Consider the following 14610-nt stretch of genomic DNA (forward strand, 5'->3'; position numbering starts at 1 on the left):
TGCCAATTAAATATATATTCTATTAGGACTTTAAATATTTCACATGGCAAGTATCAAAAGGCCAAAGTTTAGATCTTGGCATCATAGTAAAGGCCAAAATTATAACAGACTTATTCAGGGCTACAGTTCTTGTGTTCGGGTTGGGGAGTAGCACAATGTTTTTCTTTTTTATAGAGCCTCAAAACCAAATACAACTAACAACTTAAAGAGAGAACCTAACAGCAAGATTTAGCTTTATGACGTAAAGCCATGGCCATAAAGGCATTGTGATGCCAATTAATCGGATACATGTTGTAAAGGAATCCGCTCAGTGGTTGTGGACTCATCATCCTCAAGTTTTGAACTAATGTTTTCTGTGCATCGAGGCAGTCTAGGGTGCAGGGTCTGCTGCTTCTCTGCCCCTCTACCTGCCTCCTCGGTTTCTTTTATAGGTCACTGAATTTACTGACCTGACTGCCTGTTTTTGACATCATTGAAGTCTTTGATAAAATGTCACCGGTGGCACAGTATCTGCAAATTGAGATTTCAGCTTAAATGAAGTCATTGAGCTGAAATTTTGATCTACGAATGCAATGCATAACCGCCATTTTACTGAACACCAGGCGTAGAACCATGCTGCGTGCGCACACCACACTCCCCAATGATGGCGGCGACGGCACAGAATTTAAAAAAGGAGACGGATCACTAAATAATCAGTGCCCTGTCTAAGACAGAGTCCTACCACTATAAAAACTTGATACAGAACCAAGTCATGGCAGTCTGCATATGGATATTACTGTGGATTTGGCATTTTGCATTGCAAAAGGTGAAATTTACTGCATCCATTAAAACATTCGTACAATTTCTATACAGCGCATTACATACCCACTGTACACTGTCGCGCATTTCAGAAAATTAGGACAGTTTTGCCACCTACACATAGGCTAGCAGTCAGAGCGCGTGACCGTTGGCTCCATGATCTAAGCTCTCTGAAGAGAGACTATTTTCCCTTTGATAAGGACTCTTGGAGAGAATACATTGTGGATCGGGTGGTGCATTTTCACTGTGGAAAATAGTGACTTCATACCGGACAGACATTCTTTCCTTTGCATATTACATTTTGCTAGTGTTGCTTGACAATAAGGGAACGACAAAGTACTTTGTTTATCCACCGAATCAACAAAAAATGAGTTTTCTAATCTAGACACGCTTTTTAACCCCTTAATGACAGCCAATACGTCTTTTAACTGACCTGAGATATTAGAGAATAGCCTCCCCATACAGGTGACAATCCAGCAGCTGTCGGCTGTCCACTATAGCTGACAACTTGCTGTATCAGCCACGATCACTGTTTGCCCCATCCAAATCTGTTTAACCCCTTAGGGTGCCGTCTCACAGTGGCACTTTGCTCGCTACGACGGCACGATCCGTGACGTTCCAGCGATATAGTTACGATCTCGCTGTGTCTGACACGCTACTGCGATCAGGGACCCCGCTGAGAATCGTAAGTCGTAGCAGATCGTTTGAAACTTTATTTCGACGCTGGATCTCCCGCTGACATCGCTGCATCGGCGCATGTGACGCCGATGCAGCGATGTCTTCACTGGTAACCAGGGTAAATATCGGGTTACTAAGCGCAGGGCCGCGCTTAGTAACCCGATGTTTACCCTGGTTACCATTGTAAATGTAAAAAAAAAAAAAACACTACATACTCACATTCCGGTGCCTGTCACGTCCCCGGCGTCCGCTTCCCTGCACTCCTCCTGCATCCTGTGTCAGCGCCGGCCGGCCGTACATCAGAGCACAGCGGTGACGTCACCGCTCTGCTTTACGGCCGCGCTTACACAGGATGCAGGAGGAGTGCAGGGAAGCGGACGCCGGGGACGTGACAGGCACCGGAATGTGAGTATGTGTTTTTTTTTTTTTACATTTACAATGGTAACCAGGGTAAACATCGGGTTACTAAGCGCGGCTCTGCGCTTAGTAACCCGATGTTTACCCTGGTTACCCGGGGACTTCGGCATCGTTGGTCGCTGGAGAGCTGTCTGTGTGACAGCTCTCCAGCGACCACACAAGGACTTTCCAACGATCACGGCCAGGTCGTATCGCTTGTCGTGATCGTTGGAAAGTTGCTGAGTGTGACGGTACCCTTAGATGCTGCTGTCAATAGAGACTACATCATTATAAATGGTTAACAGATTGTGGGGGCTTCCTCTTTATCCAAATTGGTGCCCTCAGATCATGATTGTGTGGTCCTGATGTTTGCCATGGCAATTCATGACCAAATAGCAGCCTTAGAGTCTGACGGCTGTTGTAATCTGTTCAGAAGTTAGAGACATTTAGGTGGTAAAAATACACATTTTCATTCCTGTCTTGCCACTTTGCATTAATTCCTGTAAAGCACCTGAAGGGTTAATAAACTACCTGACAGCAGTTTTCAATATGTCAGGGGGTGTTGTTTTTAAAATGGTATCACGTTTGGGGGTTTCCCAATATATGAGACCCCTAAAGTCAATTCAAACCTGGATAGGTCCCTAAAAAAATAAATTTTGTAAATTTCCTTGAAAAAAAATGAAACATTGCTGCTACATTTTTAATCCTCTTAAAATGCTAACAAAATAAAATAACATTTTACAAATGGTCCTGATGTAAAGCCGACATGTGGGAAATGTTATTTATTAATGGTTTGCTGTGGCATGTCTACCTGGATTAAGGGGATAATCATTCAAATTTTGAAAATTGCTAATTGTTTTACATTTTTCTCAAATTTTTTATATTTTTTTATAAATAAACACAAAACATACTGACCTAAATTTACCATTATCATAAAGTATAATGTGTCACGAAAAAAAATCTCAAAATCACTGGGATTTGCTGAACGGTTGCAGAGTTATAACCACATAAAGCGACACTGGTCAGATTTCAAAAATTTGGCACCGTCACTAGGGGTTAAAGAACCACAGGACTTTTCTAAGACTTATGGTACAGCCCACCCTCCATGCCTCACCGATTTCTGGCTCAGCTCATCGCTCAGAATCTCGTACTCCTTGGCTTTGTCCTCCACTTCCTGCGACTTCTGATCATAATTGACAGCCAGTTCCTCCAAAGCTTGGAGCACTTCTTTCACTTCTTCTTTGGAGGCGTCATTTTCAGCCTGCAGACGGTTTAACTCAGCTTGCATATTGTCCTGGTCCCGTCTTGTGGAAGCCAAAAGCTGAAAGTTGTGGAAAAACATTATAGCAACTGCAGAAAGCCAAAAGCCATCAGGTGATTCCCCAAAAACTAGAACTGCGGATTAACAATTCCATTATTAACTACCCACAAACTGAAGAGACATACATGAAGCATTGCAGTACTAAAGCCATGGAAATGAGCAATCGGGAATATTCACATCTGCAGTCTGTGTGTAACTTACTTCTTCTTGATCCAACATTTGCTGCTTTAGTTTCTCCACCAGCTGACTCTGCTGATTGATCTCTTCATCCTGATAAAACAGCAACAATAAATCTGTATTATACAATATCTGTATAAAATAGGACAAGTGTGAGCAGTCTCCCCATCACTCCTGATAAGAACCCATTAACTACCAAACCTGTTTGATAGTTAATGACCAAGTAATCATTTATCCTTGCCTTCAAAAAGCCGTAATTCTTATTCTCCCATCGTTACTGGTGTATGTGGATTAGTATTCTTTTGTGAGACGAGTTGCATTTATTACCATCACCATTTTGGGACGCATACAATTTGTGGATTAGCTTTTATTAATTTTGGCAGAAGAAATGTAAAAAAAAAAAAAAAAAAAAAAAAGGAAATGAGTATTACCATATATACTCAAGTATAAGCCGAGAATTTCAGCCCATTTTTTTAAGGATGAAATTGCCCCTCTCTGCTTATACTTGAGTCATTCCCAGGGGTCGGCAGGGGAGGGGGAGCGGCAGCTGTGTAATACTCACCTGCTCCTGGACCGGTCCCTGCACATCCCTGGTTCTCCGGCGCAGGCAGCTTCTTCCTGTATTGAGCGGTCACGTGGTACCGCTCATTACAGTAATGAATATGGACCCGACTCCACTCCCATAGGGGTGGAGCCGCATATTCATTACTGTAATGAGCGGTACCCTGTGACCGCTCAATACAGGAAGAAGCTGTCGGCGCCCGGAGAACCAGGGACGTGCAGGGATCGCGCCAGGTGCAGGTGAGTATAACAAGGGCATTGTGCTATATTCACCTTTCTGCGTTCCACCACTGGGCGCCGCTGTGTCTTCTGTCTTCCTCTGCAGTGACGCTCAGGTCAGAGGGCATGATGACATGATTCGTGTGCGCGCCGCCCTCTGCCTGAACGTCATTGCAGAGGACGCGGAAGACACAGCAGCGCCCAGTGGTGGAACGGGGAAAGGTGAATATAGCAAGTGTCGGGGGCCTGAGCGACGAGAGGCGAGTGTGCTTTTTTTTTTTAATCGCAGCTACAGCATATGGGGCATAATAGTCTATGGAACATCTTATGGGGCCATAATCAGAATTTGTGGATCATTATACGGGGCAAATGTGTCTATGGAGCATCTTATGGGGCCATAATCAGCATTTGTGCAGCATTATATGGGGCAAATGTCTGTATGGAGCATCTTATGGGGTCATAATCAACATTTGTGCAGCATTATATGGGGCATATTTTAATATGGAGCATCTTATGGGGCCCATCATGAACTGTATGGAGATTTATATGGGGCTCCAGATTCAATATGGATATTCAAAAAACACAACCTATTGATGTCTCAATTAATTTTACTTTTATTGGTATCTATTTTTATTTTTCACATTACCAGTAGCTGCTGCATTTTCCACCCTAGGCTTATACTCGAGTCATTAAGTTTTTTTAGTTTTTTGTGGCAAAAATTAGGGGTCTTGGCTTATACTCGAGTATATACGATATTTGCCTTTTTCCATTCATTAAAAATATCCAGGTAACTTTATTCTAGGGGCTGCTATGAATCCAGCAGCACAAAAACACTATCTTTTATTCTCTTCATTTTTATATAATTTATAATTAGTACACCATTTACAGGCAAGCTATTAGACCACCCCTCTAGTATGGTCTAGCAGGCAGAGCAATGGCAGACCTGGGAGCCATTGGAGGGGTCTGACTTCCATAGGAACCCATCGGCACATCACAATCACATCGCAGGAAGGCAAGGGGTAGATGGAAAGTGTCTCCTTTGTCACACCTTAGATGTTGTGGTTGATAATGTCCACAGCATTCAAGGAGTTAAACTGCTGTCAAATAGCATCCATTTACGTTGGATACATCAATCATAATTCACTAAGGGGTTAAACATGAGCAACCAGAGCCATAAATGCCATTTGTGACTACTCTGGATCTGCTCCTATGCACCTTTAATATGCTCTATTAATATGCTCCTATACACCTTTAATAAGTGCAGTCATCACCATCAAACAGGAGTCACAGACAATTTGGCCATTTGAGAATTACACCTGAAAATTTCATTTTAAAAAGGGACATTGCCTTGTCTTTGGAACTCAGTCATCTGACACTTTTTATAAGCGAAACATTTATATTTACAGGTTTCACAAATGCAACATAAATATACCCCAAGATCAAAAATCACAAAACCTTTTCACAGGATTTTTACCATACGATAGCAATGGGGAGGAAAAAGAGGAAAAAAAAACGTGAGCAAAGTACTACCGGCATATTGTAGATCAGACTCGCAAGGACATAAGATTATGTGAAGGTAAATGGTTGTTAAAAGCAGCAAAGCTGTCAAAATTAAAATGACTAAGCCTGAAGATCCCAAACAGACACACCATTTTACCTTATCATCCAGTTGTTTGTATAACTTAGTAACCTCATCTTCACATTTCCTCCTTTCGGCATCCGTAAAATTAGCAGAAAGAGTGACAGCAGGCTTGTCGTTGGCTACAACGTTATCCACTACAAATGCATCCAAGTTGGCCTTTTCCTTATCAAACTGCTCCTCAACTGGCACAGTTTCTCCTGCAATACACAGATGTAATATCTGCTGAGCTACGTTTAGTACCCCAACAACCAGAGGATGTAGCCACAATCTGGTCAATATAAAATACGGAACGCAACTAAAAAGTGAGACTCAATGTCAAACGGTCATAAACGCACCTTTACGCCAACGAGCGAGCTCATTCTCAAGCCACTGCACTGTATTCCGCAAAGTCTTTGTTTTCTCCTTTTCTTTTTCATATTTCTTCTTCCATTGCTCAGCAGTAAGCTCTACATTAACACACACTGTATTCTTAATGGTCTTCGCTCTGACAAAAGAAAAAAAAAAAAGAAAAAGGAATTAGAAATTGGAGTTGGCGATGCCTGGTCCTGCAGCTCAGTATTGGCCGATAGGGCAATATGTAAACAGATCCGGTACCCCTTCAAGTGGCAAACATGACTTCCAAAGAATATGACTTTATATATTGTGTACACAGAAGAGAAATTTTGAGATGAGAAAAGGGGCGGCAGGTGATTATGCATTAACTCTTAGGGACCAGAAAATTTTTCTTTAGCGCCTTTGTTTTTTTTTCCCCTATCCTTCCTCCAAGGACCACTACTAGATTGTATATATTTCCACCCACATAGCTGTACGAGGGCTTGTTTTTGTGCAAGAAGAGTCAAGACGCCATTCATTTTACCATGTAATGTAAAGGTAACCGGGGGGAGGAAAGGGAAGGGGGGGGAGAAAACCCAGGTTAGATGGAAGGAAAAACAAAAAAGGCAAAGTAACCAGTACCGTTTGCATTTTTGCAGTTAATGAAGCCGTGTGACAGATTGTTTTTAGCGTGGCAACCTGATTTATGTATCAATAGTATTTTGGGGCTGATGTGAAATTTTGATCTTATTGCATTTTTTTTGAGACATTGTGGTGACCAAAAAAACCCCGCAACTCTGGTGTTTCAAGTTTTTTCTCTTTGCAGCGTTTACTGATCAGGTCAATTAATTTAATATTTTCATCAAACTTCTATGCACGCAGCAAGACCTTATGTGTATTTTTTTTTACATCTTTATTTTAAATTGGGAACAGAGGGTTACCGTATATACTCGAGTATAAGCTGACCCGAGTATAAGCCAAGACCCCTAACTTTGCCACAAAAAACTGGGAAAACTTAATGACTCAAGTATAAGCCTAGGGTGGAAAATGCAGCAGCTACCGGTAAATGTCAAAAATAAAAATAGATACCAATAAAAGTAAAATTAATTGAGACATCAGTAGGTTAAGTGTTTTTGAATATCCATATTGAATCAGGAGCCCCATATAATGCTCCATACAGTTCATGATGGCCTCATAAGATGCTCCATATTAAAATATGCCCCGTATAATGCTGCACAAAGGTTAATACTGGCCCCATAGATATTTGCCCCATATAATGCTGCACAAATGCTGCTTATGGCCCCATAAGATGCTCCATAGAGATATTTGCCCCATATAATGCTGCTTATTGCCCCACAAGATGCTCCATAGAGATATTTGCCCCGTATAATGCTCCACAAATGCTGATTATGGCCCCACAAGATGCTCCATAGAGAGATTTGCCCCTTATGATGCTGCACAAATGTTGATTATGGCCCCATAAGATGCTCCATAGAGATATTTGCCCCATATAATGCTGCTTATTGCCCCATAAGAAGCTCCATAGAGATATTTGCCCCGTATAATGTTCCACAAATGCTGATTATGGCCCCATAAGATGCTCCATAGAGAGATATTTGCCCCATATGCTGTTGCTGCGAAAAATGACTCGCCTCTCGTCGCTCAGGACCCCGACACTTGTGATATTCACCTGTCCCCGTTCCACCGCCGGGTGCCGCTGTGTCTTCCGCGTCCTCTGCACTGACGTTCAGGCAGAGGGCACGCACTAACCACATCATCGCGCCCTCTAACCAGAGCATCACAGCAGACGACGTGGGAGACGCAGCGGCGCCCGGTGGTGGAACGAGGACAGGTGAACATCGGAATGCTGCTCACCCTCCCCATTATACTCATCTGCTCCCGGCCCGGTCCCTGGCAGCTTACCTGATGGTCTCCCGGCGCTGACAGCTTCTTCCAGCGTTGAGCGGTCACCGGTACCGCTCATTACAGTAATGAATATGCGGCTCCACCCCTATGGGAGTGGAGTTGGGTCCATATTCACTACTGTAATGAGCGGCACCGGTGACTGCTCAACGCTGGAAGAACCCGTCAGCACCCGGAGACCATTGGAGATGCAGGGTCCTCGCCAGGAGCAGTGAGTATGTCACAGCCGCTGCTCCCCCTTCCGCGCCGACCCCCCTGGGAAAATGACGAGTATAAGCCGAGAGGGGCACTTTCAGCCTAAAAAAAAATGGGCTGAAAATCTCGGCTTATACTCGAGTATATATGGTAATTTGAATTACCCCCCTCAAATTTGTACTGCACGTGTTAGTCCCCTTGGGTGATTTGAACTAGTGATCATCCGATAGCTTGTACTATATACAATAATACCACAGTATTGCTGTATATAACACAAGTCACAGTCTGCTATGAATGCAGACCAGAAGCTGGTGCTCACAGAACAATCATAACAAGCATGGGGGTCTTCAGCAGATGGAGGTCTTCTCGGCTGTCATTGCAACCCACTGGTGTCTCACTATAGCTTAACAAGGCTGCCGATGAGAGGTTAGAACAGCGCGCCCCTGGGACAGGCGTTGTAGTTGCCGTCATCACCAGCATTTACCAGGTTTACAGCGTTGGGTCATGATCTACTACAGGGCTGCTAGACGTAGATGACCGCGGAATCACAAAGCCATCATTTGCAAGGAGAGAGACAGACCCTTTCTCCATTTATCTTCTGCTTGTTACAGGGATCCTCGTACAGGGATCTACTCGTTTTACCGCTGTTTTTGGATCATATGGAAAACCGTTTTAAATCCCTTGAACCCCTTAAAGGCCAGCGCCATACATGTAAGGCGCTGGCCTTTAAGGGGTTCAAGGGATTTAAAATGGTTTTCCATATGATCCAAAGACAGCGGTAAAACGAGTAGATCCCTGTACGAGGATCTTGCTGTAGCACACCTGGCCGGTCACCAAGTATCTGAAACCACCATTACTAACCTTTGTCCAAACAAAAGTGTAGATTTTGTCTCGGCTTCATTATAAGATGATGGGGAACAGCAAATGACAATAGTGGTTCTGCAATTTCCTCCTAGGGAATCTTGGAGGATTCTGGTCATTTTACTATCACGATATGGAATATAGACCTGTATGGGGGGAGGAAGCAACAATCAATTACATTATGAAACACAGCTCTGCTCACCCAAACTTAGAAACTCTTGTTCTTCTCAAGCTCCAATTGAGAAAATGTAGAAATTGGCTTTTACCACAAATCAACATGATTTTCATAATGATTCTTAGGTTTGTGCTTTTATTTTTGCTGGTAAAAAGCAGCTTTAATGGCAAACAGGGTGTGGACATTATAGAGACGGGAACCATCGTACGCTCGGTGGTTGTGAGTTTCCAGGCAGCGCTGTGGCCCTTGCATGTGTCTGTGCCAGAATTCATACATAATTCATGTTCTACATAATCCCACATTACCCCTATAAAGAGAAGGGTCCTGCGCAAGAGTCACTTTTCCACTATTTGTCAAAGGGTGCAGTCCTTTATTTAAATGGGCACTATATAAAGTGTCTTTCCCATAAACAACAAATATACACACATCCTGTTAGGTGATGTATGGTCGCTGGGGCTCTGACTGGCAGGAGCAAGAACGGGGGCCCCTAAAGCATTGGCGAGCATGTAAGACCGCCACTCCATGACCGATCTACAGGAGTTAGTAACTTGGAGCATGACCAACACTGCTTCATAAACTAGAGCTTCAGTCACACAGGGGACATCGAGCCCTCCTTATTCTCAGGAATGTTAATCTCAGTAGCTGGACCCCAAAGAGCATGCATTATTCAACTACCATGTGTATATGTGATTTATGGGACCAGCTCTTCATTGCTTTAGAATTCCTGTCAAGACGCAAGGAAATAAAAACACTGTAGGTGGGATTCTCCCAAACTTCACACCTCATCACTGGGGGTCCTAGCACCAAGGCTCCATGTAAAGCTGCGCCATTTGTCCAATTAATTTAGTTGAACCAATCAAATTAATGTTTCAGTGGTGCTGAATTCAAATTTTTTATTAGAGTCATGAAAACTATTTTAGCTTTGCCCCTATAGGTGTGGCAAATATTGAGGCAGGAACTAAGTGGCGACAGTAGGGTCAGAGGAGGTGGCCGAGGAGAAGACTCGGTCACACACATTATTTGACCTCCAGATGCCATGAAAACCATCAACACCTGCGATAGAGGCATTAGGGTGCCAATAAAGTTAAAGGGCGGAGTACCCTCCCTCTCGCCTATCTGGACGCAGTGGTCACAAATGACATCACCTAGAGCAGTGTTCCCCAACTTCGGTCCTCAAGAGCCACCAACAGGTCATGTTTTCAGGAATTCCATAGTATTGCACAGGTGATAATTGCATCACCTGGAAAGGCAAGCATTCAATCACATGTGCAATGCTAAGGAAATCCTGAAAACATGACCTGTTGGTGGCTCTTGAGGACTGGAGTTGGGGAACACTGACCTAGAGGGTTGACTGCCGGAATTGATCCTGGCTGTTGCTGCAGGAGTTTTGTGGTCAGTTAACCAAGCTCATATTGTGATCGGGCCTGTGCCCACTCAATCACCACGACATACTGGTATGTTTAATAACTGGGTTAATATCACAGATTTTCTGGCTGTTCCCCTTCCAGGTCCTTGTCAAAGTAATGTTTTAATTCTCGCACACACTATTCTTTAGGCAAAAAAAACAACAAAACCGTAATGTGGGTGAAAGAAAGGTTTAAACTTTAGGAGAAAATGTAATTAACAATGGCACATGAACTAGAGTCCAGGTATAATTGCACATAATGCCAGGAGCGTCACACTGCGGTACTCACATTGCCTTCTGCTAGGGCTGAGATGACATTGCCAAGAGATGACAAGGACTTATTAATGTTTTTAGCTTCATCCAAAACCGCACCTTCAGCTCCAGTTTTGCTAACCTAAGAAATAACGTGAAAAGAAAAATTAATTAAGCCGATTTAGTAATAGAAACAGGAAGAAGAATATTACTACTGATAGTGTGTGTCCTTCATATAAATGACTAAAGTCAGCAATGAAGAAACTGAGGGGTCATACTGGGCGGCAAAGCTGCAGATGCATGATGCCCAGACTGTCCAACTCATATGTCCTATTCCAACAGGACCGTGCACTCACCTCAGAAAATATACCCCATGGCAGCGCTCCATGATCGATGTCACATCATAACCATATTACCATAAAACAAACTTTTACACTGAAAAGCAAACAAAGGGTTTGTAGCGAGACGAGACATCACAGGGCATTTGTATAGATAGGTCATCTCTGGGGCTCCAACTGAACATGTTCTCCACTCCGCAGAGCCCCATATGTTGGGATTTGGGAGGGACCCAGTGGTTGGATCCAAGGCAATTTGGGAGTGATCCCCTATCAAAACGTCAGACATTAAATCAGTCCATAACATTAGATTGAGGCTATAGATGTAAGCGGGACTGGCTGACAATCTAATGTGCACAGGGCAGCCCGGTAGTTACCAAATGGTACAAGCTACGGCAAATAAATATCAGGTTTCTTAGAAATAACACTACCATTAGAAATTTCTGCCAGAGGTGACACTTGAGAAATAATCGAAGGGCTAATGTTTCTCCTTCTGGGGAGTGACATGCCAGTGTGAGGAGGCTTATGGACTGTGCAATGCTCCCCTGGGAAATAAAATATGTAAATTGACTCTTCAGGAAGTAAGAGGACTTTAACTCTAGCGCCACCTACTGGAAATAGCAATCCTTAAGTCAAGATCTACCCTTTAAACTAGCCTTGCCAAATGACATAAAAGTCAAACCAGAATCGTAACTTGCAGACACGTGTTTCGGGGTGTTGCCCGGCCTCGTTGCAAAACACAAGATCTGATTTGACTGTATGAGAGGCCTCTCATTGCATATTTAATTTACAAGAGGAGCACTGTGTAGCCAAAGCGCCTCCTTACCCTGGCATGTCACTCGCCACACAGAGAAACGTTATTTTGCACTGAGGAAGCGCAACACCCCAAAACAAATGTGTGCATATTAAGATATTTATCCCAAGTTAAGGCTTGTAAAAGGGTCGATATTGACGTAGGACTGCTACTTCCAATAGGTGGTGCTAGAACTCAAGTCTTCTTCCTCTATGAAGAGGCAATTTTTAAATTTTCTAAATAAAACAAGTCTCCGAGCAGAGGGTACATGTGGGGGCACTTGACCCAACACCTCACAGTGCAAAAGCCACCAAATTGCAATAAGTATCTGCAATACAAACCTCCATGATAGCACGTGTGGTGCGACATTCTTATACCTAGCAGTGCACACTATGCGACTTCCTTGCTGCACAGCTACTATCACGGGTCAAATTCAAAGTGTCTTGCTGCAGTTTTTTGTTAAGGGAAATCAGTGGAAATCCATTGCATAATATAATAAAGGGGTTGTCCACTACTCAGGACAACTCCTTTGGTATCCAATGTTTTCCCACCAGTAAAATAAGACTGACTCACCTTCGGTGCCAGTCCAACAGTCTCCCGAAGATCACTTGACATTGTTACGTCACGTGATCTCTGCTGCCAATCAGCACTGGCTTCACTCTCCTTCGGGCAAATCAACACATCTGGAGGAAGTTGAGCAGCGGTTGCCCTCATTTCCTCTGGATGTCAATTATTTCCTGAAGCCAGTGCTGATCGGGCTCAGGGATCACGTGACAATGTCAAGTATTCCCAGGGAAAACCGGTGCCGACATGGCAGGAACAGTGCTGTCATCGAACGGGAGTATAAGGCTGGTTTCACACTTGCGTTTTGATCTGCAGCGTTTTAGCGCTAAAAACCGCATGCGTTTTTTTCCTATACTTAACATTAAAAACGCATGCGTTTTTTTAGCATGCGTTTTGACGCGTTTTCGGCAACGCATGCGTTTTGACGCGTGCGTTTAGTTGCAGAAATGCAACCTGTAGTAATTTCTAGCGGCATTTTTTTGCCGCAAAAAAACGCATGCGTTTTTAAGCACATGCGTTTGCTTGCGTTAAAAACGCATGCGTTTTTATAGAAAAACACAAGAAAACCCTAACCACAAGAAAAAACAAGAAAACCCTAACCCTAAACACAAGAAAAGACAAGAAAACCCTAACCCTAACCACAAGAAAAGACAAGAAAACCCTAAACCTAAACACAAGAAAAGACAAGAAAACCCTAACCCTAACCCTAGGGTTACTAGGGATCCTAACCCTAACGTTAGGATCCCTAGTAACCCTAGGGATCCTAACCCTAACCCTAGGGATCCTAACCCTAAGGGTTAGGATCCCAATCCCTAGGGTTAGGGTTAGGATCCCTAGGGTTAGTGTTAGGATCCCTAGGGTTAGTGTTAGGATCCCTAGGGTTAGTGTTAGGATCCCTAGGGTTAGGGTTAGGATCCCTAGGGTTAGGGTTAGGATCCCTAGGGTTAGGGTTAGGATCCCTAGGGTTAGGGTTAGGATCCCTAGGGTTAGGGTTAGGATCCCTAGGGTTAGGGTTAGGATCCCTAGGGTTAGGGTTAGGATCCCTAGGGTTAGGATCCCTAGGGTTACTAGGGATCCTAACCCCAACCCTAGCTATTTCTGTTTTTAGTGGGTTTTCTAGTTGATTTTGATGATTGGCAGCTGTCACACACTTCTCAGCATGCGTTTAAAAAACGCAAACGCAGGAAACAACGCATGTAAACGCCGCAAAACGTCGCTTTTTTTTTCTGCATGCAAAAACGCATGCGTCTAAATAACACGGCGTTTTGCCACGTTTACATGCGTTTTTTCAACACATGCGTTTTTTTAAAAAAACGCTGCAGATCAAAACGCAAGTGTGAAACCAGCCTAAGAGTTAATTTACTGGGGGAAACATGGGACAACGCCTTAAAGAGGTGGAGAAAATTGTGAAAGCCGAACCATTACCATAATGTATCTACAGCACAATGTGAATGCGTCCATAAGTGGACAACTACATTCCAACTCTTGGATCTTGGGAGTCCAGTTAGTGAATGCAGCTGTGCCCAGTAATAGAGAAATATGGATTAAAAAAAAAAAAAAAAACACCCAGGTGTGAAGAGGCTTATCCTTCAGGCAAAAAGCTGTTGTACAGAATAGCTGTAGAGGCATCAGATAGAATTACAAAAGAAAAATGGTGTAAGGTTTCTGAGCTATTCACCTGCCTAGAAAAGTAACCCAAGAAGTAAATTACACCTTTTATGAGCCTTCACATTTCATCACACAGCACAAAACCTCAAAATAATATAGAAGTGAGCAGCAATGCCGACTGTGGAATCCCAAAAAATGGTGTTAGCCCAATAAGCTCATACACCAAAGGGACATTCATAAACATGACCTTTAGTACTTAAAGGGGCCCGAACATAGTCAATCAGCAATTTGTGCCCACTTCATCCCTTTTATGTAACACAATTAAAGGGAAGTGGTGGGGGAAAAAAAAAAAAAAGTGGCTTATATTGACCTGACCTTTCTAGAGGGGTCATCCA

General features: G+C 43.4%; 1 protein-coding gene across 1 annotated transcript in view; it reads right to left on the reverse strand.

Moving 5' to 3' along the window:
- The window catches only part of KIF5B (kinesin family member 5B), an 82098-nt gene that overhangs the window by 18513 nt on the left and 48975 nt on the right, over positions 1 to 14610 (reverse strand). Inside the window, exons 9-14 of the mRNA XM_077268493.1 lie at positions 10953 to 11057; positions 9084 to 9229; positions 6128 to 6276; positions 5808 to 5989; positions 3395 to 3463; positions 2987 to 3193 (exon numbers count right to left, since the gene is read on the reverse strand). Coding sequence (XP_077124608.1) covers positions 2987 to 3193; positions 3395 to 3463; positions 5808 to 5989; positions 6128 to 6276; positions 9084 to 9229; positions 10953 to 11057 — 858 coding nt within the window. The remainder of the gene's footprint in view (positions 1 to 2986; positions 3194 to 3394; positions 3464 to 5807; positions 5990 to 6127; positions 6277 to 9083; positions 9230 to 10952; positions 11058 to 14610) is intronic.

Source organism: Ranitomeya variabilis, chromosome 6 (genome assembly GCF_051348905.1).
Source record: "Ranitomeya variabilis isolate aRanVar5 chromosome 6, aRanVar5.hap1, whole genome shotgun sequence".
NCBI classification, from domain to species: Eukaryota; Metazoa; Chordata; class Amphibia; order Anura; family Dendrobatidae; genus Ranitomeya; species Ranitomeya variabilis.